Source organism: Chaetodon auriga, chromosome 3 (assembly GCF_051107435.1).
Source record: "Chaetodon auriga isolate fChaAug3 chromosome 3, fChaAug3.hap1, whole genome shotgun sequence".
Taxonomy (NCBI): Eukaryota; Metazoa; Chordata; class Actinopteri; order Chaetodontiformes; family Chaetodontidae; genus Chaetodon; species Chaetodon auriga.
This window is the reverse complement of record NC_135076.1, coordinates 14,573,684-14,598,761: the sequence shown is the minus strand read 5'-3', so window position 1 is coordinate 14,598,761 and position 25,078 is coordinate 14,573,684. Positions and strand designations below refer to the sequence as shown.

General features: G+C 43.5%; 1 protein-coding gene across 9 annotated transcripts in view; it reads right to left on the bottom strand.

The window, feature by feature from the left end:
• The window catches only part of ptprsa (protein tyrosine phosphatase receptor type Sa), a 228,216-nt gene that overhangs the window by 8,479 nt on the left and 194,659 nt on the right, over positions 1-25,078 (bottom strand). For 5 of the 9 annotated variants that reach the window (XM_076725431.1, XM_076725441.1, XM_076725447.1 and 2 more), the window contains 10 exons: positions 24,092-24,139; positions 20,058-20,155; positions 17,180-17,303; positions 14,285-14,460; positions 12,034-12,153; positions 9,790-9,944; positions 8,561-8,846; positions 4,428-4,606; positions 3,903-4,029; positions 3,649-3,774 (listed from right to left, as the gene is read on the bottom strand). In XM_076725431.1, the coding sequence (XP_076581546.1) occupies positions 3,649-3,774; positions 3,903-4,029; positions 4,428-4,606; positions 8,561-8,846; positions 9,790-9,944; positions 12,034-12,153; positions 14,285-14,460; positions 17,180-17,303; positions 20,058-20,155; positions 24,092-24,139 (1,439 nt within the window). The remainder of the gene's footprint in view (positions 1-3,648; positions 3,775-3,902; positions 4,030-4,427; positions 4,607-8,560; positions 8,847-9,789; positions 9,945-12,033; positions 12,154-14,284; positions 14,461-17,179; positions 17,304-20,057; positions 20,156-24,091; positions 24,140-25,078) is intronic. The other 4 variants (XM_076725484.1, XM_076725474.1, XM_076725492.1 and 1 more) reach the window with 1 other exon arrangement.

Here is a 25,078-nt window from a genome sequence, read left to right as displayed (position 1 = left end):
ATAGTGTATCTGCCATGACAAGCGTCTTCTCCCAGACACCATGTTGAATAGGATAATCCTGCCATGCGATCGATACAGCGACCTGATGGATGAGTGGAGCGATGGAGGTAAGAAGCGAGAGTGGAGGACTAAAGGAGAGGAGGTGGGATTGGATGGTGAAAATTGCAAACAAAACAAAACAAAAAAACGGAAAAACTGAAAAACCCCGACACACTGACAAGTCTACTAGACAAAATGTCCATTTTAAAAACTGAATCTTACATTGATTGTTATAACCTTGTTTTAGTGGTGTACTTGCTTCCAATGCAAAAAAAAAATGCCATTTTTTCACACACAGTGAAGCGATCTGCTGTGGAGTGGATTATCAAGTCTGATAAAGCACAGTCAACTCTTCTGTGTCATGTCCTTGTAAAGAAAGTTCTTTTCAAGCTGTCTCGGAGAGAATACATTGCTGAGGAAAGTGAGCAAAGCGAAGCAGTTTTGCATCTTGAGACGCGCTGCCTGCTTGATGCCACCAGCAATTAAGACCACCAGGTGCTCTTTCCTCCAGTTGTTTCTCACTTCTCCGTGCAGCAGACCTCAGTTTAGACATGATGTGTCATTCTCACACATTCTGGTCCCATTTGGTCACACGGCAAAGGCGCAATTTGATTAATACTCAGTTGGTGAGTCCAGTGGGATCTAGGTATTCCTCCCTTCTGTTGTAGATTTCTAGACTCTTAAATTAGGTATAGAGTAATTTTGTCTAAATTATCTAATTCACAGGAATGTGAATTTACACTGAGAGACATACTATCAGCTCTGATAACATTTGTGAAACAATTTGCTAAGAAGCAGAATTATTTTGCCCCAGTAGAAAATTTTGTGCACTTACAATTACATTTATGCACAGAGCCAGTGAATTGGCAAGCAGTCAGAAAGGTAACAATCAGTATGTATGTTATTGGCTACAACCTTAGAAAGTCCTTGTGTGTGACTGCTGGCGACTGCCTACACTGCCTCCAATGCTCAAGAGGTCATAAAAGCAAGAACTGTATACATGTGGATTACAGCAGTTATATTTGTCTCCTGATGTAGATGCATCAAGCGAATGTAGGTGCTCTTCTAAAGAATCAGTCATACAACTGGAGACTAATGAGAGCCCACACTGGCTTCTGCATAAAAATAGCTAATAGTCAATTTTCCCTGGTTTTGAGGTACCATCCAGTCCAGCAAGCACACATCAGGCCAGTGTGCTGCATGCAGGAAACACTAGAAAGAACTTTACATAGTCATAATTTGGCAGTGACCAGAAAAAAGGTTTCAACTATGATTACATGACCTTGCAAAGCTCGCAATGTTTTGTTGCTCTGTGTCAAAAATGACATACATCACACCGAGCTCGTAATAAAGTACCTCTGCTGTCATCATGGGTGTTGCCATGGTAGCTGCGCTTTCAAATTCATTCATTCATTTTGATTTTTGCCACAAGCTAAACCTCCCCCTCTGCTGCTAGCATGCTAAATGCAGCAGTTGAGGCGGGGAATGCTGAATATATGACATGTGCAGCTATTGTATGTCAGGATATGCATAATCTGTCTATTGAATCCTTGTGCTCTGAATGTGAAGTCCTGCTGTCCCATATGTCAGTATGCACTGTGTTGCTCTCTTAGCTGTCGATATGTTACTGCACTGATGCAGCCAAGATGTATTCATGTGCATTGATTGTACTTGACACACAGTGATTTGGATTCTAATAAGTTAAGCCCGATGTACCGTCTCTCTTTGTACAGCATCCCATGTCCCCTCCCCTGTTTTATGACGCACTGCATGTTTTCTTTCTTTTGTAGTCTTTGTTTTTCATCTCAAAAACATTTTCCCTCAGCAGGGGGATTAAAAGTGAAAGAGGGGCAAAGACAACAACACAATAAACCAAGCACGGCAAAAAAAAAAAAAAAAAAAAAAAAAACAACAAGAGGGGACAGAAAAAAAGAGAGGAAAATTTAACACACAACCTGAGGGCCCACGCGGCGTGTCAAATTGTGTGATTAAATACGTGACTGGCTCGCTAGATGTGAGTGTTGAGGCGTGGAGCCTATGCTATTACTGCACAGAGGCATGCGCGCACACGCATACAAACGCATAAACACGCATGTATCTGCGTAATCTATGGTATGTGTGGTAATATCCAGTTTACACGCTCTCACATGCATACTCTGTCAGTAATATGGGGTTAAAAACCTACGCACACAGCTTCACAAACGCTGCTTCTTAACATTCTACACTGACCCGGCCTCCTCTTTCACACCTCCAAACATCTTGTCTGAACCATCATCTTCTCCCTATGTTTTGTTCCCTTCACTCTGATGAAGAGCTATGACTTTCACTCCGTTTGCTGCTGATGATTCAGCCTGCTTTAACAATCCTGTGAAAGACACCAACGCTGACCAGTGCGCTGGGCAAGATGTGTGCATGTGTGCATGAGTGTTCACAGGTTAAAACATACATTCTGTATGTGTATGTATAAAAACATGTGGTGTGCGTTTGCATGGGTGTGTGTAAAATGTGTTAAATGCATGTGGCTGAATGTGAGCCTATGTACACATTTGTGTGTTAGTGAGTGTGTGTGTGTGTCCATTCGGAGAGATATTTTGCATACTGCACAGGGTTACGTATAAAAAAAGAAGTGTATATTCCAAAAAATATAATCGGTATACTCACACGGCTCCGATCACAACAGAAAAATGCTTATGCTTAAGAGTGTGTGTTAATGTGTTAGTGTGTATGTATGTGTGGGGCGATTGCGTACAAGCTTGAACAGCATTTATATTTGATTTCCACACTGTGGATTGTGTGAGTTGGTGTATAAGTGCATGTGTGGAGATATAATATATTAATTTTTTGTAATACAAACAGGATGGCTGCTGAGTACCTGCCCCCCCCGCCTGGGAAATCACTGGATATGTCAGCCTGTTTGGCAAAGAAAGGAAGCAGTTTGATTTCTGCTGCTGCTGCTGCTTCAACCTGATTGACCCAATTGGACCAAAAAAAGAAATCCTGAGGTAAAAACATAACTACACTACTGTACAGTATGTTAGAAACAGTTGGGGGCAAGAAAAGTCACTTTGGTTGTGAGCTCTCACGAATATTTGAATGAAGTTACTTTCAACATAACGTCATGATATCTTGTTTTTCGTGTGGAAACACGTCTAACTACAGAGGAAAATGATGATATCAAAGCCATTTTAGGAACTGCTGAGAAAAAAAGGATGTTTCTGTGTTTATGTGACCTAATTTCTTTGATCTCCTACATTTCCCATACTCCAGTGAAGGGTGGGTCGCAAGTGCAATTGTGAAAATCACAGCATAATTTGGTAGTGCAAGGCATTCTGGTCTTTTGAGGCTACTGAGACAGTGGTGTCTCTATATATGTAAAATAGAGGATCTGTAATGTGCTGAATCCATGGGGCTGGTATGGAAAGTTTAGTATTTACTACAGATGCTTATGGTTACTGGCAACTATTTAACACAGCACCTATAACTGCGATGGGAAATTATTATCACGGTGTCGAGTGTTCAAATAGTTATATCACCAACGCACTTTGCAAACAGAGTGCTGCAGTTACTATGTTTGTTGAAAAACCGCAATTGATCCACGGTATGTCTTACCCTGGCATCTGTGACCTTGAACTCTCGAAGAATGTACTGGGGCATGTTGTACTCTGCCATGGGATCAACCACAAAGTACTGGTACCTGGCAGAGCGTTCCGCTGGCCAGTACTGGTGACACTTTTCCTGTAGACAAAACCATTTTGACCATGATTTATTTTTCATTTCATTTTCCTTTTGGCTGTCTGACACCTTCCATCAATTAAGCAATGACATAAATCAAAAGTTTGTGTCCATGTGTGTTTATGACCTACCCGTCCCATCTCTCTCAGTTTGGTCAACATGACTACAATGGTGGAGTTGTTCTCCCACAGCATTCTCCAGAAGTCCTCTGTAGTCTCTGCCAGAGGGCCCTGTGTCGCAATGTAGGCCTTCTGTTGCCTGTACACAGAAATCCCTTATTAAAACCGTTTATGTTGGCTTGTACAATTAATCAATCATTTTTAACACAGCAGATTCAAATTTCTGCAGCACCACTTAAAAAGTCCCTGCTGATACTTGACAGATTCTTGAAGGCTGTGTGATTTCACCTTGGGGATCGCAAAGACAAAAAAGGAACGCGTCTACATTTGCTGTTAGAATTAGACATCTTACTATTGTACTTAAATCACCTCCCCACTTCCCTCATCAACTCTACCCTCTCGGCACCAATTTATCTTAAAGTTTAACTTCTCCGAGATAAACATTTAAAGTTTCCTGGCGATAGAAGAGACAGCAACGGCGTCACCTCACCTCATAACCTGCCTGCATGTTTCCCATCATTTCACCCCTCCTCCTACCTGTATCCATCAATGAAGCTGGCATTGATGTAGTCAGATCCTTCTAGGCCTCTGATTGGCTGCAGGCAGACGCGTGTAGTCTCATAGGGCATGATGTTGACCAGCCGATTCTTGAACTTGTTGCAGGGAAGGTTGGCACTGATGAAGCGCGACGTGTGGGCTTTGGAGTTGGCCAAACGCTGGAGGGGAAAAGATGGAGGGAAGGAATGCACAGAAAGAGAGTGAGGTTAGAAAAATACAGACGGGGAAAGTGTAACACAGAAAATGTGGAATGAAAGGTACGGGGGAGGAAGAAGATGAAAAGGAGGTACAGTGGCGAGGGGAAGAGGGAATGAATTGGCAGAGGCAACGGTAGTTACAGAGAGGAAAGAGGAGGCATGAAAAGAGGAGAGAGAAGAAGGAGGGAGGATAAAAGGAGGGGAGATGGGGAAATGAGGATGGAGGGGAGGACAGATCAAGAAAGGAGTATATCAATGACAGAAAGTAATAAAGCAAACCCAACCTAATCTGCTTTACCGGTGATGGGACAGCTTCAAAGGGACACAGTTTATCAAGAATATATTTATCGGAAAGCCATTCAATGGCCTCATCCCCTTTTGCTACTTGTGGGGTCCTGCCGGGTCAGATGGAAAGATGGAAAATATGCCACACGCCCAGACTAACAAGCCTCTGGATCAAGTCCGTACGAAACAGAAAACTTGTCTAAAAGTGGGTCACCACTGCCTTTGATAATGGCAGTGTTGTATGTGTGCGTGAAACACAGACTCACGCAGGGATGTTCAGAAAGACAAACACACAAACACTGCATAATGACCGAAATCAAAAGCTGTGCTGCTACATCATCGTCGTTAGAGGGATCTCAGTGGGTCAGCAAGTCTTATGATCGCTTCCTATTGGCTTCAGCGTCTCAACAAAGAATGTGTGTGTGTGTGTTTGGGTGTGTGTGTGTGTGTGTGTGTGTGCGTTTGCTTGTTAGCATTTGCCTGCAAATGGGAGACAACCTAATCAGATTGTTTGGGGCCCCTTTCAGACAGAGAAAAGCATGGCGCACTGAAGACACTAGCAGCATTGCTACAGGGGAGGAGAGAGAGATAAGTTGAAACTGATCCCTCTAAAAAGTAGGTGGGGATGCAGATTTATGTCCTGGACTCTCTGTCTCTCCATGGTTGTCAAAAAGTGAAAGTATCCCTCTTTGAATCTAAAAGTGAGCAACAACTCTTTCTCCCATTAGTCCATTGTTCTCTCTTTCTGTCTAATTCTCCCATAGCACCAGTTTCTCTGAGTCAGTGGCCACTTGGAGAGCGTCCAGCCCTTCTCCTCCTCCCCTGCTACTGTCCTCCCTTTGATCTGTGTTTCACAAAGGCACCTGGAAAGGCTTGAGGTGGCCTGGCAGCGCTAAAGAGGCCTTCAGCAACACCACCAAACACCACAGACGGTGCAGGGAAGGGAGCCAGATCTGGCAACCTGTCATCCAACAGGGCAAAGGAGCACATGGGGTACCTCTGCTCATGGTCTGCAGCTCCTTTCTCATTTATAGTACAGTATATCTTGTTACATTAAGAGTGTTTCACCATAATAGGGATAATCGTATTTGGTGTTTTATATCAGAACACAGGATTTGCTAAACTGAGATTATACTAATCCTAACCTGGCCTCGCCATAACCCCAACAGACAATTAAACCCATCATCAAACAGTTGTCCTAGCAAACTGTATTAATTATGATTCGTGCGGCGTGTGATGCTGAATACGTCTCTTGCTTGGTTACATGTACAGCTCTTTGCCTGAACATGCCTGTTATTCACGCGCATATGCCAGAAAGCACTAGGCTGACAACTTCACGACAAGTCCCTCTTCTCGGTTCATTCTCCCCGCCAATCTCCCGTGAGTCCCACCAGTCACAGCTTAACTCTGCACGACGCCGTTTCCCACCTGAGAATGACAATACCCTCCCACCTGTCCCTATAGTGCAGCATTCTGTCGAATCACTTCCTTAGTGCCACGTTAGCATACAGTCGTCCCTTTGTTCATTAGCCAAACGTTCCTCCCTCCACTTGCCCTGCCATCCACCTCCATTTGTCATCATCAAGTATTAATTACTTAGCTCCCCCACCCTTCTTCACACACACCTCTTCTCTATCCTGACTGTAGTGTGGATGTTATTAATCCCCGTTTGACTCCTGACGCCAGCTCAGCACTATCCCTGTTACAGATGGCGGTGGAGATTCCATCGCCGTTGTGCACCAGCGAGTAAAAAAAAAAAAAGGTCGAAACACACCAGCACTATTATTGTTTCTTGGCAGGGGGCGCCGTGTTGGTGAATGGCGACGGCAGGATGATAGATGATTTGAGAGTGAGTGTGTGTGCAATTCAAGGTCAGCAGATACTGACTACGGCGTCAAAGCTGAGGTGAGTTTATAAGTTGATGAATGTTAAGATCTTTAATGGAGATCTATGTTAACACTGTGCCTGGCTGTCTATCCTCACCTACTGCTTTGTCAGGAATTTCTCGAAGAAATCCCACATTCTTTCCTTCTCAAACCTAAACTCAAATCCATGCTGCTTTCAGTCAAAGCCTTTGTCTTGTGCCCGCTAGATTAAACCCAATTTCTTTGCTTAAGCATATTATTCCAAATCCTCCAAAATGAACATTGTGGCAAAACAGTGAAGGGCTTCAATATTTCCATTTTCTAGCTCTGCAACAAAAACAATAATAATTCAAATACTGTGTATCCAAGTGATTAAATTATTGAAGCGAGGCTCAAAAAAATGAGGGACATTTGCTTTCTAGTCCACATGAGATTGTGTTACTTGTACTGAAGGTGTAGTATAAACTGACAAATAGCTGAAATGTAAATAAGGCTGCTTTAATCTGTGTTCTACTCTACATTATGTCTGTATGACTGAGAAGCTGAAAAGAAAGCTGACTCTTGTCTGAGGCCCAGCCCAGTTTCTCCGACATAAAAACATTTGCTTCAAACAGCATCTCCACTCGACCAAAATGTTATTCTCCCAGTTCCCCCAGTCAGCTCCTGTAATCATCTATTTTACATCCCCCCAGTCTCCTCGTTTGTTTCATAGTTTCTCGTCAGAAACACAGCTGATGGCCAAGAACCACTTTACCGTATGCTTTGTTCAAGCATCAAAATGCAAAGAAATGTATGATCTCACATTAAAAAGTCATTATTGCAATCAACAGTTAAGCAGACCGCAAATAATGATGAAGAGCAAAAAATATCAAAGGCAAAGAAACTGGATTTGCATCCAAAATAACTTCCAGTAAGACACAGCTGGCAGTGAGCCTCGTTTAAAAGGCTTACACTTGCTTAAGACAAGGTGTCGTAGCGTTTACGGCATAGCTGAAAATAAGGGAAATTTTGCAGCACCCTGTCCTGGGCTGTCCCTCAAGCCCTACCGCTGTCCACACACCACTTATGTTTAGACAGGCTTTGGCAGGGAGGCTCCTCCATCCCTCTCACAATCATCATTTATCATTCCCCCTCTTCCTCCTGTTTTACTGCCCTTTCTTTCAGTTGATGACTCCTCATCACTCTACGTTACAGCTAATGTTCTACATGCTGCCACCTGCTGTAAGGGAGGGGAATGTCGCAGACGCATGAAATAGGAGATTATGCCTCCAGTCAAATGTACAGCCTACGTTTTTTTTTATTTGTTTTATTTTTCTTGTTTTGTTTTTTATTCCACAAACATTAAAAAAATATGTCTGGTTTACTGCAGGTTTGCATTATGTAGTTATGATGAAGCTCAAAGCGTGCAAAGTTAATTCAGACGCTGATCTAACAGTACAAACAATGTGATAATGTGATTAAAGCGTCTGATCGCACTTGTTATTTGTAGTGTGTGTGTGCTGCCTTCACGTTGGCTCATTTTGCCAAGTGAGTTTTTCAGCTGTCATTTACAATTTTAATTGGTGCCTGTATTTTTCCTGCACAAAACTACAGGCAGCCTGTCCTGTAATTTACATGTCAGACCCCAGTGGTAGTTTTAAATCAACACTGTCATGGCTTATTAGTGAAAAGAAAAAGAGATAGAGCTTAAGCGTAAAAACCTGTAATTTCAGTTACAGCATTGTACTTAAAAAGGTTATCAGGGAAGTTGCTCCATAGTCTGTACCTTAAATTCCAGCTCCATGCCGGTGACGTGCTCCCCACTCTCCACCTGGGCCAGCTTCTGGATGTAGGAATAGAGGCTCCGGGCAGCCACTTCAGTGTTGCCGCAGGCCACCGCCTCCAGCAGCGCGTCGTGAATGAAGCTGTACTGGTCCTCTGTCTGCACCATGTAGTTCCGCTGTGAGCGCATCAGCGTCACATGGCCATAAATGTCAACCGTCTTCTCGTGCTTGATACGCTCAAGCATGGCATCGATGACGATGAAGCAACCTGTCCGGCCGACACCCGCGCTAAGCCACGAGACAAAAAAAAGAGCTTTGATTAACAGAAATTCATTTCTCACTTGCTCTTATTCATAGGGTCTTATATTCTCAGGGTGCTGTGCCTTTGAATATTTATTTTCTTAATACTAAGCGCCCGCCACATTTGTGTTGCAGGAATCTAACTGTAATTTGTGGTAAACATTAAAACTTGAGGCGATTATGTATGTCCAGTAATGCTTATGGACTTGTTGGTGTTATATTTTAAATAATTGAGGAAGAGAGGAAAACAGAGATAGCTAGAGAGGGAATACAGAAACAACTGAAAATGACAGATAGAACAACAAGAGGACAGTGATGGAGACCGAGCGAAGCAGGCTGTCAAATTTCAGTTTTATTGTGTGGTGCTTTGGACTCACTGAAGTCTTCTTATCTTGACAAAAAGGAAGGTTTCAATTTGAATAAGCCATTTGAGAAATATCGCTTGTAAAAGGAGGAAGGGCTAAGGAGCAAAAAGGGAGAAGCAAGAAAGATGGGAAGGGATTACTGAGAGGCTTTTCACAGAGAGGGGAAAAAAAGGAGACAGAGGTGGAGAGAATAAAAGCAGAGAAAAAAAGAGATGCCTTAAAAAGATGATGGCACCAATGCAGAAAAGAAAAGATGGAAGGCTGGTAAGAAAGAGAGCATGTGTTTGTATAATGTGTGTTATGTAATGTATAAGAGCAGTTATACAGGAGCTCTGCCATTCTGTTTGCTCACGGGCACACACACACACACACACTCGGGGCAGGGGCACAAATAATAAATGGATATCTCTTCCATGTGCAGGGTTAGGCTTCATTTTGCTCCAAGGTCACACCAGAGTAGCAGTGAGCTAACCACAGGGGCACATAAAACTGCCCCGCTTTAAAAAGGCAAGTTTAAATAAAGAACACTTTGGTTCTTAGAGCAAAACAAAAACACTGCTACTGACCTGCAGTGGGCGATGATGGGTCCGGCGTCCGGCGGGTTGCAGGTCTTCACCCTACGGAGGAAGGCCAGGAAGGGGGTCGGGTACTCTGGTACGCCGTGGTCAGGCCACGCCGTGAACTGGAACTGACGAACCTCCCGCTTCTCACTAGAGCCATTCTGCAAAGAGCAGAAAGAGCTGGGTTGGATGTTGTGTTTGGAGTGACTGACCAGCTGGTTTTATTTAGTAAGTGTGGCCGGTGTAGACATGGTGCACTCTTCGAAGCATTTTAGGGGTTTAATTAGCTTTATAGGTATTACCACTCGCCATCAACCCACCAAATCTACCGGATCCCATTCAGCTGCCCCCACAGAACATGCGAAAGCCATCAGCCTGACTCAGCCCAAAATTGAAGGCCTGCACAGTACAAACACTGCACTTTTGGTGCAGTATGGCTTAACAGGGTGCAATCTTCCACTGGGAAAGTGTTTCAGACACGCTGATCAGATGGACTCATCATGATATAATAAGTATGATCATTTCTATAATGAACACCACAGGTATTATGTCTTCATGCACTCGCACTGCTGCTGCTCAGAACATCTACGGATGCAGGCAAGAAACGCGCACATTACACAGCCGTCTGTCAGCTCCTGCTTCAAACTCAACTCTTGACGCATCAAAGATACAAGCTGGGATCCAGCAGAAGATTTTTTGAGAAGGATAAGAAGAGAGAGAGAGAGAGAGAAAAATTCCCCTTGCATCTTTCTGTCCTGCTCTCCTCTCTTTCCTCTCAGAAGATCCTCTAATGGAGGTACTGTTTGCATTTCAATGCAGTGTTTCTGCTTCCCTGACAGAGGGAATTTTTTTCCTTGCTGAATAAATGAATAAATGAGCGTGGTAATTAAAAGCAAACTGACCTAAATCTTATTTTCCTTTTTTTTTGGACATTCCCTGCTTCTGCAGATGAAGCGGGCTGCATAGATGTTAATTGGATGCATGGCGGCTGGTTTTCTTTATATTTCAGTTTTTATGTTAAGGATTTATCAGTAGACACAATTCTGCATGACTGCAGGGCAGGCATACATATGGATAGGTACCGCGATGGATGCTTTGTAGATCCACTGTGTGTATACTCGTGTGTCTACTGCCAGCTTCTGCCACCTTATACTTCACACAAATCCAACAAAGTATTTTCTCTCAGAGATATAAAGTGGAAACAGCTCAGTGAGAAATCACAGCAACGGCTGCAGTTGTAAGGAGGAGGGAAAGGACAGATAGGAAAAGTATCATATGGGCAGGTTTGATGGAGGCTCAGAGCGGCAGAATGTAAATGGCCCTGAATGTCAACCAGCAAGCTTTAAAGCCCCATGGCTGCTGATACCTTGCTCCCTTTACAATCACTGGTTTGCTCAGGCAGTCATTGTTCTGCGGACACTCCAGCTCCAAAGACAGCTGTGACTCAAGCTTGGTGATATCTGGTTTAGAGGAAAATTCTGGAAATGTCTAATCCTTCCAATGGCCACCGTTAATCAACTGTGATGTGTGTGAGGCCGTTAGTGAGTGTGAGTTTTGCATGTGCTGGTGTTTTCTGTGTGAGAGACTGTATCTAAATGCATTTTAATGTGTGTGATTCATGTCTGCAGCGGTGTACCTGTGTGTGCGTGTGTGTGTGTGTGTGAGACATCATATTCTGTGTGTCAAGATATGTAAATACATGTATTTGGGTTTTGCACAACCTTCACCATGAGCCTGCGTGTGCAAATGCTTCATCCTAAGAATGTTTTCATTTGTGTGGAGACTTTCTATCTGCATGTGTGTTTCAGTGATTGTGTGTGTGTGTGTGTGTGTGTGTGTGTGTGCATAGGAGCACGAGAGCAGTCTGCCAATTATGTATATTGAGTTTCTCTTCTGCTCACTTTACCTAAGTGCTCCAATTTGGCAGATGCACATAAACAGATGATCTATTGAGGAGCGAGAGAGCTGAACAAGGTAAAAGGGGAGGAATGGAAGGACGATGAGGACGAAGGGTTCTGTATGTATGTACTTTTACATCGAGTGGAAAGAGGGCGCACGGTTTATGTCATCATTTTTGTTGCCTATGTAAATTTTGTTTTTACAAGGTACATCCCATGAATTCGCCCCCTGTTTACTGGACAGAAATCGAATGGGGATAACATTAGTCACTGTTATCAAACTTGATAATAAAAATAATGGCTGTATTTTATTGCTTGTATGTGTGTGGGAGAGAGAGATAAATCCTCCTACCTTGTGCAAAGAGAAAGTGCGAACACAGAAAGTGGCCAGTTCTATGGTGTCCAACAGGGTCACTTGGGTCATACCGTAGGTTTCTGTGCCACGACTGGGCCAGTACTGGTCACACTTAATCTGGAAGTGAGAGAGAGACAGACATTGAGGTATCAGTTGCAGTATCTATGTCACAGCCTATTAAAAGGTGTCTCCAATAATGAACCATCATGCGCATAAATGGAGTGAAGAAAAATTCAAATCATGCTCACACCCCAGACATAAAGCAAACCCTCCTGTGGATTGAAACACCAGGCAGTGTTGACAGAAACACCAGGGTGGCTTCTCTCTATTTCAAATCTGAGGAACAGCGCTATGCAGACTAATCAGATGTGACCAGACTGCCACAGCAACTCCATTCTTGAAGCTTAACTTCAGGAACCTCACACAAAACCTGCCTACATCCCTCATTAAATCTTCTCACTAAAGCATCTGTCAAAGTAAAAGCCAGATAAAGTGTTATCATTTCAGATCCTCACGTAAAAACCTCCTAATGTCCTAAATGTTTTAGTTGATGAGTAAAAAGCCTCTTTCTTAAAAAACAAATCTTGTTTCCTCCTATATTCTCCTATATCTGAACAACCCCTGCTTCCCTCCAGCTCTCCCCTCTCAGCCCACTTAATAAAGATTCATTCAATATGGGGTGTGATGCGCCAGCGGACATCAGATGAGATGTGACAGCTAGTGAGAGATGCGCTGCTCTCCAGCTTTCTCTCCCATTTCCTGCTCAAGCTGACACTCAACTTCTACCGCCCGCTAATCTTGATCACGTTTGACAGGAGTGGAACGCGCATGTCAGTATGGAGGATAGGTAAACAATTGAAGAGGGATGGAGGGAGGGAAAATGAGTGGAGACACCTGGGGTGAGTGAGCCTGATGTTGACACAGGTTTGAGTTGACAGGGTGAAGCATCGCAGTTGGCTTTTTGACATTTAGACAAGTCCACTCCTTGATAGCAAAGAATGCAAAACTTTGTAGAGCCATCGTAAAGGTACGCTCATACCATTTGCCTTTTTGTAGTGCTCACCTGCATTTTCAGCTCATTATTCAGTTTACATAATGACAAGCTGTCACTACGGGCAAACAGAACTGGCATCAGACTGTCAAACACTAAAGAGACTTCCTTAACAAAGTCCAGGTGCTTTTTCTGCTTTTTCACGATGATCACAGCTTCCTATTTTCATTTCAGACAAATTCATTTTTTTAATCTAATAGGTTGTGATTGTAAACCGCTGAGTATACAGGGCCCTCATGTGAGGAGGGTCCACACAGATACCAGAATGAATAGCTATGGGTGCAGGGAGGGGACCACAGAGAATGCATATGTACAGGGTCCAGAATTTTGTGCTATGGCCCTGGTTGTGCGGTGCTGCTGCTGCTGCCTTCTTACTATGAAACCATCTGTGTTTCTGAGGTAGCTGGGTAACAAAAAAGTGTGAAGTCAAAAACACTGGACTGTTCCTAACTCTGGAAAGTGCTCCTTCTCATCTCAAAGACACCAGGCTGAGCACCTTCCCAAGAATATGCTTCCCGCACACCTTGTGGCCACTTCTCATGGATGTAAATGTATGAAAAGAAAACAAACAAAATGGACTGGTGTGATCACACCCGGACATCTCATTCCTCCCTTCTGTAACCGAGCCACTGCTTTCCATGCACCTTTTCCTCTGACTTCCTCTACCAACAGATGGTTGTGGGAGGCACTGGTCACAAGTGCTGCAGAAACTCTGTTGCTTGAAATTTAATTTTAGCTTCCTGCACTGCGCACTCTGAGCACTAAAACTTGCTAAGCTCTCAGCACTGTAGGGAACATGCAACAGCTTGTCGTTTCCATCGCAAATAAGGAGAGAAAACAAAGCCAAGTCTGTGAAGGTACTCCCAGCGGACGCACAGCCCAGCTTATCAGATGTGCACAGGTAGGCCTTCTTTGAGTTAACTCTGTTTTATCGCTCCCCTCTCTGCTGCTTTCACCTCCCCATTCGAATTGCTACACTTCTCTGAAAGCAATCCATCTTGAGAAAATGAAATCTGATTACCTCCCAATGAAGTTCAGGTGTGCAGCTGGGAATGACTGTCAAGCTGTGCCATTTCCAGCAGCTGGTTCTGGTACTTGATTTTGTGAACCAGTGATTTGATTGTGAGGTTTATTTGAAAAACAAAATTCTGAAGTGGCAGAAATGGTGCCCAGCATCAGTCCAAAAACTGGACTTACCCGTGACTTCTCCTCCAGCCTGGTCATCATGACCACAGTGGCTGCTCTCTGTTCCCACACCATCCTCCAGAAGTCCCCGAACGTCTCTGGTAATGGACCCTGGGTGGCGATGTAGGCATTCTGCTTTCTGTAGCCGTCAATGTAGTTGGCATTGATGTAGTCGCTCCCTGTGATACCTAGATACAAACAACAAGAAAAAGATTTAGGCAATGAAACATGGTGGTTTGATGGTTTATCCGTTTCTGACTTTTTCATTATTTGACTTAATTTATTATTTGCACCGTTTGTTTTGTGCCATCTGTCTTGATAATTCCCAGTTTTCACACACACTAACCCTGTTTCCCAGTCAATGAAGGTGTAAAGATCCTAAATTGAAGAACGAGTAAATTAGCCAATCTCCACACCTTTCATCGTCGAAACAAGTGAAAATTGGCTCACATCTGTGAAAATGTTGGAATTGTCCACAGAGAAGTGGCAGCGTCTTAAGATATGGCTGATCATGTCAGCTTTTGGGACTTTCTGGGTATTATTCTTGCCCAATAGATTTAGTGCTTGTTTTGAGAACAAGACATAATACAAGATTAAATGAGATGTTCAAACAGTCTCACAGTCTTTCTCCCCCCTTGCTACAGTAGAGGTGAAGAAAACCTCAGTTTTTGTTCCATTTGAATGGATTCAAATGCAGCACCTGCTTCACTGTCACAACTTCCTGCACTGCTCTTTTATCATTTTCTTTTTCCACGTCTGTGATTCTGCCTTGGTTTCTGTAGATATGGTGTAGCGGCCTACATCTGATTTACCACCACCGAGATGGAGCGCGGCTGAAGATGGAAAATAGCAAGGAGTAAATCAGCCACTCAGCCACCATGGCCAGGAGGCAGATCCAGCCACCATCCCTCTCAGCCCACCACCATGCTCTGTTGCACACTGGTCCCACTAAATCTAGCCGTAAGGCACCCCTCCACATTGCTGGGTAGACGAATGTGTACTGGCAACATTTTAATGCAAGGATGTCGTACATGCACTTGTAAGCTCTATCACAAAATCCTGCTTCCACTCACTGCATGTAACTATCAAAGCATTCTGTGGTGTCCTTTAATGTGCCGGCAGTAGTAAGAGAACACTTCAAAGCTAAATCATGTAGCTCTCTGCGAGGCTTCACCAGGGATGCTCATGATACCACGTTTACAAAGTTGTGTTACTATGAAAGAAGCCTCCAGTCTCATCGTGCTGTGGTGGAGTGGACTGTGCTACACCCAAAAAGTCAAGGTGTCCTTGAGCTTGGTGCAGAATCGCTCAACAATTTTTAAATTGCTCTGAGAAAAAATAGGCAAAATAGTCATCATTGTAAACAAGATAATCAGCAATCAGAGTATGTCTAACACTGAGCATCCGATGGTGATAAGACAGATCATGACCCATCTCCATTTAACCAACTTCCACAGTCCTGTCAGTTGAAAAGAGACTCCAGTGTGGCGGCATCTGTGTTGGAGAGTCACGTCTCTTTGACTGACGTCTCCTCACTCAAGCGACAAACAATGAAACACTCGACTGGGCTAATTTAAGAGAGGAGACGCAGTGAGGACAACAACCAGGGTGGAGAGGAAGAGTAAGATAGAAAAAGAAGGGGAGAGAGAGGTAGAGAGAGAGAGGTATTGGGGGAGGGGGGCGAAGAAGAAAAGAGAAGAAAGAAAAAAATGAACGGCGGAAAAAGAAAGGCAAATGTCATTAAAAGGGATACCACGTCGCACAATCCGACTGTGGCGCCTTGGCTTTAGTCATAGCTAAGTGAACAGAGAATGGCAGCGTGCATGAATTGTTCTACTGCTGCGACTAATGGCAAAATCACTGCAGTGTAAAATAGAAATTTCAGACTTGATTAATTTATGTATTTATGGACGAGGCATTTTTTCCCTGGGATAATTTTGTTATGCATGTTGTTGCAGCCTCAAATTGGCCCGACTATTGCAAGATGTCGAAATCTAGTCGGAGCAGTTAGCTCGCACAAAAGCAGAGTATTGTGGAGTAGGGAGTTTGGCACTACAGTGAGGAGTTAGGGAGCTCTTCTGGTGATGCGACGCCAGAACAATGTCAGCGGTGAAGGGTGACTACCTCTGACAATGTCCCTTAAGATTTAGGAGTCAGAGGAAGAGTTTCTCTGGCTCCGAGACTCTCAGTACTGTGTCTGTGGGCAGCTAGAGGGAAGTCATGAGAGTGGGGCCGATCTGATGAGACAAATGGGACAGTGAAAACACTGGTTAAATTCCTGGGTCACTCTGACTGAGTGCTGGGCACCAAAGATGAGCTGAAACAAGTCCTCGCCTAACCCCCCCCAAAATAACATAATTCCATAAACTGCTGAGCTCCAAGGGGCCAAGTTGAGCTGAAACAAGTCCTTTGTTTAGCCTCCAGCAAAATGTAGTTGTTCTATAAAATCACTGCTTGTTGCTGAACTGAATCTGAACTTCACACACTATAAATTATTTCACTCATGTTTTATTCTCTTTTGCTTCATGCTACTGCGATGGCTCAAAACAATACTTGTCTAATCCAGCCCAGTCTGCCTTATTCTGTATTTTCTTCCTCTTTCTTTAGTCTTTTCTGATTAAGTTAAAATTCTGCTGTAATTCTGTCAAGTCGAGTCCATTCAATGCAGGAAAACAAAATCTTTTGCGGGCGATGCTGTTAATATATTCTATTCTGCACTGCTATGCTCTGTTCTAGTTTAGTCTTCGCTGTCTAGTCCCATCTGGTCTAGTATATGTCGATCCAGTACAAATTCCTAATTACTTAAACTGACTCTGCAATTATGAGGATTTCCCAAATGATCTGCAACGAGCTGAGCTCATCTCTGAGGTGGCGTAGGTGAAGAGTGTGAGGATGGGTGAGCCTTACCCTCGATGGGAGCCAGGATGACGCGGGAGTGGTCGTAGGCGATGACGTTGGCGTAACGATTTTTGGGCTTGTTCACCTCCAGGTTGGAGTGTTCCCAGGTGAACTGTTGGCCTGGATCGATAGACTGACGGGGGGGCAGAGACAGGCAGAACATGCACACACAAAAAAGAAATCAGAAGGGCTGAGCAATAACAATACGACCTGAATGTTATCATAGAAAGAAGAGAGGGAGGGGAGAGGAGGGAGAAGAGAGATGAAGAGTGTGATTTCCCCAAAGGAAAAAGAACATGATATCATGAAAATCTGCTCGCTGCCTGCTTTAAATACTCACAGCAGCTGCACACAGTACTTTATCAAGATCATTAATGTAGCGGGCATAATGACAAATAACAATATTGATGAAAGCGACGGCTCTCTCCCTCGAGGGGAGGGGGCGGAGCGAGGCCCGGCACTCGGGTGAAAGACAAATTCAGCCGCCTCTTTAAAATACAACAATTCCAGATAAATATTCTGTTCCCTTGTCAGGATAATTAAGTATTCCATTACGAGTCAGTGTTTGCTTATAGGCGTCTGGCGCTCTGCTGGTGTGGGGACGAGGGCTTGAAGGATATTTGCAGTTAGGGCTTCGGCGCGTAGGGTGGGTGGGGTGGGGGGGACTGAAGCTGAAAGGAGTCCAAATGGAAACCTGATCTAACAATTTCCATGCAATCATTACAGGAATCAGAGCTTCCCTTCTGTTTCAGTCTCTTTCCATCACCGCTGCTTTTCCTCTTTTTCTACCCTCTCATCTCTATCCCTCTTTCTTTGTTCCTGTTTTCCTTATCTCCATCTTCAAAGTCTCCCACGTTTTCGTCCATATTTCTGTCTCTCATTATCTTTTCCTCCATCTCCCGTCTCCTCTCTGATGTTTACGCTCCCTCTCCAGCAGTCACTTGTTATTTTCCCTTTCTTTCCAGGCTGAGCATGTGTGTGTATGCACGCGTGTATGTAACGACTGAGGTCACTTCCCTGAAACATTTCTCAATTCTTCGTCGTCCAGACTTCATTCACTTTGAAGGAATGGCTTTCTATCCACAACCCATTTAAAAACAGATTAAATAATAATTACTCAAATTCTGTAGCAACTACTGCAGATTTTCTTCCTCGGCCTCCTCCTTATGATCCATGATGACACGTTCGAAGATGAATGACAGCTCCTGTCAAGAGGCAGCTTTTGCAGGACATGGCTGCTCGCTGCCTGACAGGAGATAGATAACAAACTCTATGGCTTTAGTATTGTCAAGTAAAACCGATGCCGCCTTTTCATTGCTGTTTGTATGTCAGATCATCTCCTCTTCATCTCCGCTCTCCAGCTGAGATGCCCTGCTCTCCTCTCTTTCTCCCCTCACCGAATCTTCATCATTAACCAAGCCTCCCCACCTCATCTCTCTCCTTTCTCCTCTCTCCCCTCCATTTTTCCTCCGCCCTCACATCCCGCCTGGCTAAAAACCAATCAGTCAAAGCCCCGTAGAGCTGCGCTTGGCAAGCCAGGGCGCCCGGACGAGCAGCCATTCATCAAGAAAATAACAAAATTAAAATTACACTTCTCTATTTAATTCGGTCATTTATTTTTCCTGGGGGGTGGCTGGGGGAAGGGGCAGGGGGACAGACAGAGAGTGAAAAAGACAGAGCGGGAGAAGAGACGAGCGGGCGCTTTAATGCTCTCTCTAAGCCAAGTAATTAGAAGTTGCAGTTGTAGCAAAGCGTCAACTTTGGCATCACGACTCTCGTCTCTCTGCCCCGCGAACGGAACAAGCTTGTCCATTTGGTACACAGCCCGGATGTGGATTTATGAATAATAGATACCAAAGAAATACTGGATCGCTATGAGAAGTCATTATCCACCAACATTCACCGGCAGGCATGATGACAGCAATCTATGCTGGTGTACCTGCGTCCTATGTTGTACTGGCGTGCAGCGAGGCGACAGGCACCGTGATTTAGGGACGGCGAGGAGGGGATATTGCTTGTATGCAAACGAGAGCTGATTCAGCACTCCTGATTTCTAATCAACTCTGGTGTCATTTATAACCACCACGGTCTCAGAGCTCAGACAGCTCAGTTACCCCCTCTACACACACACACACACACACACACACACACACACACACACACAGCCTGACTGCCAGTGTGCTTTTCACCAAAAACGTGTTAATGCAGTGCTGTGAACTATATCTCCATCTTGGAAGAAAGAGCATCTTAACTTTAAGTTCACTGCTGTGTGCGAAGAATTTTAAAACACTTATTTATTGCCTTATTGAGCCACTACACTTATTATGTTTTCTTGAAGTAAATGTTTAAGATAGCTGAAGCCTTCGATCTTCAATTATAGGGGTCTCTTTTTTCCTCGCTCCAATACTGTTGCCCCGTTCTGTGAAAACATCACAATAGGACATGTTTCATTTTGCAGCTGAAATATTCCCCTTCCTTTTCTTTACCCATGCTTCCTGATGTAGAACTGGATGCATTACAGTAGAACGATTCTTTTATTTAGCCAACAATGTGAGGAAATTGCATTTGGGAGTTCAGGAGTTGAAACAACCCGCCAAGGGAAATTTTATATAATTGAAAATGACAATTGTCTTGTTTTGCCAGGTTGAGGCTGCCAATATATCTGAGGAAATAAGTGGCTGAGAACAACTGATATTTCATAATTGCCCGAGCACCACCAGCTACAGCATTGGCAACAAGTGGCAAGAAATGACTTAAAAGAAGAGGAACAGGCATTTCCTTTGGGGAAAGCAGGGACTCCTGTGCCCGATTCCAATGACAACACAATCAGACAGAAATCAGTGCTCAGAAGAAGAAACTCTGACCTTTGAACCTTGGGCCCACTCACCTCATATTCCTGTGAGAGCTTTAGATTGTCGTTGGCCTTGAGGAGCTCTGTGTGTTCGGCCAACTCAGAGATTGGGATGGGAGGATGATTCATCATACCTGCTCGCCAAAAAATTGAGAGAAATTCCGCACAGGAAGAGAGGAAAGGAAGATCATAAGTACAGCAGATAGGAAACGAGTTCAAAACTTAAAAATCACACAGCTCACCACTTACGGGCGAGTCTTTGTTACTTACATAAAAATGGAAGTCAGGTTTTAGTGGTGAGGAAGCTTGTGCAGAACATGGTGAATGTCACACACAGCAAAGATGTATTGTTTGGTGATGTTATAGGCATTTGATTGGACCAGGCCAGAGCTCAAAAACAGCTTTTTCAAGTGATTATTTGCGAAAGAAGCTGGCAGCATACACCAACGGACCAAATTGTATTAAATCCCGCAATAATCATGATGCTGGATAGACAGACCAATAGGACCAATGTTGCTGAGTGCAGCCACAGTAAAACACAGACCAATTATGTCTCAAACATTTGGAGCCGTCGATAATTTTAATAGCTTGGGGAATGAGTTAAAAAGGACACGAAGATGAAAAATGTAAGGTTGTGATGGTGAAATCACAGACATGAAACACGACAGCCCTTTTTACTTTCTCAATCGATGATATGCTTGTGTTGACAACAATCCCTTGTTCTCCTCATTGAAGATAATCAAAAGTAATATTTACTTTCAGCATGGCTGCTACCAGCAAAACAGAGGATGACTCAGTACTGGATCACTAGTTGGTGTGAAAAATCAACTGTGATGGAAATATGTCTTTAAGGATGGTTTTACTTGAGCCAGATCTAACAAAATTCCAGACTGAAGTCCAGTAGTTTTTTCTCATAACCTATACATGAGTACTGTATTGTTTTTTTTATTCCACATTTAAACTTCAGTACCATCCTTAGTCAAAAAGAAAGATGAGAGAGAAACTATGAGACAGTCAATCTGGATGAGGCCTGACGTCTCCCACAGGCCTGCCTCTACTGTAGCCGTAATATATAATGCTCTTGTTATGCTGTGATGTTAGCATGGTGACAATTTTGACTGTTCTGACCTCCATAAAAAGGTACTTATTCAAGAACGGAGCCCTGACCTGGGGGCTCATGGGAGGGGAGGTGGGGAGGGCAATAAGGAGGTTTAGGAGTGTGAGTGATGCTGAGTGACACAGTGAGCTGCTCCATTCCAGCCAGCCAATACAAAGCAAGCAAGATGCTGTTTCTAAGCTTTCCTCCATCTGCTTGTTTCTTCAACCCACTGGCTCAAAGATGAACACCCTTACCTTCCAAAATCACAAAAAATTAAGGATTCTCAGTTGCCTGTCCAATACATTGTCATTTATACCAAGGAAATTCCCAGAAAGAACTTTTCAGTTGGGGAATATTGTGGGATTTATCTTTTTTTTTTGGCTCACTCCAATATGCACTGAATATTGTGTTGCTGCTGCTACAACATTATCGGCACTGCTGTGCACTGCAGTCACTAATCCATTTACGAACATAATGCTGAGGCCATGTAATGGAATATGAAGCAGCCATAGATTGTGGCTGTGTCCCCGCATGCAGACAGGCAATACTTAATGCTTTCATATTCTAGTAAGAGGTCCCTTTTCCTGCCGAGTGACGAGGTCAAAAGTTGACAAAATGTTGAGATCACTTGACAAAAAAAGTTACAGAGGCTTAATTGGGCATGCAAATCGGCATAATCACATTAACCATCCTTAATTTTCCTTTGCTCACAATGTTTAATATCCCTCCCAAAGTCAAGGGGGTCACTGGCGTTTTGGCTGCTTTTGTTGTGCTTAAGAGAGGGAGCCCAACTCTTTGTACTGACAATCTTCATTAGTAATGGTAATTTATTTTACACTGAGAGAACAATGCAGCAGTGTCAATTACATGAAGATTAACAAAGATTACAATGCATACATGAGACAAATGAGGAGATGACACTGGATGCCGTGACATCCTCCGGAAAATGAACGGACACACTGCATTAACGGCCTACTTGACGAGAGTTGTGCAACAAACACCCGCTCCGTTTTTAATGGATCATTTAAATGATGTTGACTACATTAACAATTTTCTTCTGATTTTTTAAAGCCTATGTTGAAGTTCTTTTTTTTTTTTTATTCAGAAACCTTAAAATATTAACCCAAAACCTCAAAGGGAACTGGGAGAATTCAAATGATATTAGCGTATTTGGACAAAGCTGCGTGTTTATTTATTCATACTTGACTTTCTGACAAAGCATGCAGATCGCGGTGGCACCACTTGAGAATGACACGGAGTTATTAATCACTTCTGGTGAGGGAATTAATTGAGATGAGCATCAAGAAAAAGAGGAAATATTGCAAATTAAGTTTGGTTGTCAGTCTTCTTGCCTCAAATTCAAAGGGAAAAGGTATCAGAAGCTACGAGCGGAATAAGTAAACGCGTATGCAAACGAGGGGCCCTCACTTCTCCTTGAGAGAACAAGAGAGGGGAGATCAAAGAATGTCTGTGTTGTGTTGGTGTGTGTGTGTGGTTGTGTACTTTACTCTATATGTGTCTGTGTGCATTTGAGTCGATGAGTTACTGACAAACTCCATCAGTTCCTTTCAGTTTGTGTTTACTGCCCACATTACTGTCTGCATGTATAAGTGCCTGCTACAGTTAGAGAGATATATCAGGCCAAAATGTTGACATAGATATCCAAATAGAGCTTGGTGCGCTACTAGCGGGATAGACTGAAAATTATACACACCAGTGTTTGTTTATTCCCTCAAACTTTCGGGAAACTTGTACGAAAACAATTTAAATACTTAAAACTGCAAATCCATTATTTTACCTTTATTCCGCCTTCCCCTTTGCCAGCATAACTGAAGCTATAAGTTGTCATGTTTACACAGATGAAGCTCACAGCTAAACCAATCTGTTTGTGCTGTTTGTCTATTTCTCTCGCTCAGTGTACTTTTCCAACCTCACCCATTTGTTTTGTTCTCGAGACAAACGAGTCGATGGCGCCTGATTCATTTTGTCATTTACACACTGCACGGCACATTGCTGTGTTTATCCAAGAGAAGATTTGCTTTCATAACTAGGCTTTGCCCTGACCCGTACTTGAGCAAAGTCACTCAAGGACAAATTGTTTTTTATTCCCTTCGCCCCATGCCAAAGCTCTCATCTTTCTCCTCAACACGTCCCACTGCTTTTTTCCTATCCATGTACAGATTTTTCCATTTTATTCACCGCAATCAACAATCTGATCAATGAACACAGAAAAACAAACTAGCGTCTAATTACACATTTCCAATCTCCCGATCCGCAGTCGATGCGCCTGAGAAATATAATGATTCTTTTTGATAAGCCAAAGCAGTTTCTCTTTCCAAAAGCCTATTTATGATCCTATTTCCATATAAAAGGGAAGAAGTATGTCTGTGGCTAAGCAAAGAAAATAAAGGGGTGAGAGGAAAACCAGGATCCCTGTTTTTTCTCTCCAGTGATCCTTTTGCAGTGAGCAGGGAGAGGGGGGGTGATCAAATGTCGAGCTATTGTTTGCCACTGCTTTAATTAATTCTGCTCGTTATCTCTGCGCGCAGAAAAGACCCCGTTACTTCAGACTGGAAATGGAGCAGTGGTGGTGAAGGAGGAGGAGGAAGGAGAAGGGGGACAACAACAAGGAGGTGAGGTAGAGGGGTAACAGAGATTGTACTCCTGCGGAAAAAACACCTCTCAACCATCTCTACATCAGTAGACGTGATCGCACAGGTTATATATGCATGGTGGATTAATGCACAGCCAACAGCCCAAGTGAATATAGTGACTGACATCCACTGAAAAAAAAGAAAAAAAGGCCAGTATACCAATAGAAACCAACATCAAATTAATTAGTGCTGAGATTTTGCTGCATAATGTGAAAAAACAAACAAATGCAAATTATGTATTTGTAAATGGAGGCAAGCGGTGCTAGAAAAAAGATAAAGAAAGCTGGTACACAAATGCTGACAGCATAGAGACTAACTTTCATAGCCAAAATCTGCTTCACTCTGAGGACTGCTCAGACCAGAATCTGTAAAGAACAGCAAACATAAGGAAAACGGTTTCAAAAGGCTGTAATGCAACAGAAAAGGCTATGCAAAAAAAAAATAAATAAAAACAAAAACATAAAAATGTGCAAAATGATAAAAGGCCAATGAATACAACACAAAGGCAAAAGATTTCTTTTTTTTTTTAACCAACAGTATACCATTAGTAAAATCAGGCCCTTCTCATGGTGGCCTGACTGACAGATTTAAGACCAGACTGCCATGCAGACATGAAAAAGTAGGGCAAACATTATCAGATCTTAACCGCTACAGTCCTCCTCAGGAGCAGACTGGTTAGCCATGGGCATCAGCCTCCAATGCCCCAGCTGAGAAAACCCTTCTGCCAAGCCCCATATCAACAGTCAAAGAGATCAGGGATAAGAAAATTGATTCGCTATCCCGAAGCTTTCACAAACACCAGTTGGAAGGGCCCATTGACAGGAATGAGAACGAGACAGAGAGGGGAAAAAAACAGCTTATGTTTCCTGGTGAAAGCTAACTCTGAAAGTTGTCTTTGTCTGCAGCTCCGTGCTGAGACATTGGGAGTGAAAGGTGTGGAAAAGTGTCCACATTCTTTGCTGACAGCTGTGGAGCCAGAGCTGATGGGAGTCAGAGCTCCGAGGAGCGCGCTGATGGTTCAAAGTCTTATCTGCTCCAAAGGAGAAGTCCTCCGAGACTGCAGCCAGTGATGGTACGTCCGGGTAGACTCAGGTCTCCTCAACTGTTCAGGCAGCAAGGAGCCATCTGTGACAACATTAGCCAGACACGTGGCTAAGAGATGCAGCCTGATGGGAAGCTGCCAACCTGCCCATCAAGCAAAGGGAAATAAATTCTGCCCGGTCTGAAAGCTGAAATCAGATCAACGGGGTCGCTCAGGGATGAGAAGGGGTGGCATCACCCAAAGATGGCAACTTTGATCCAGA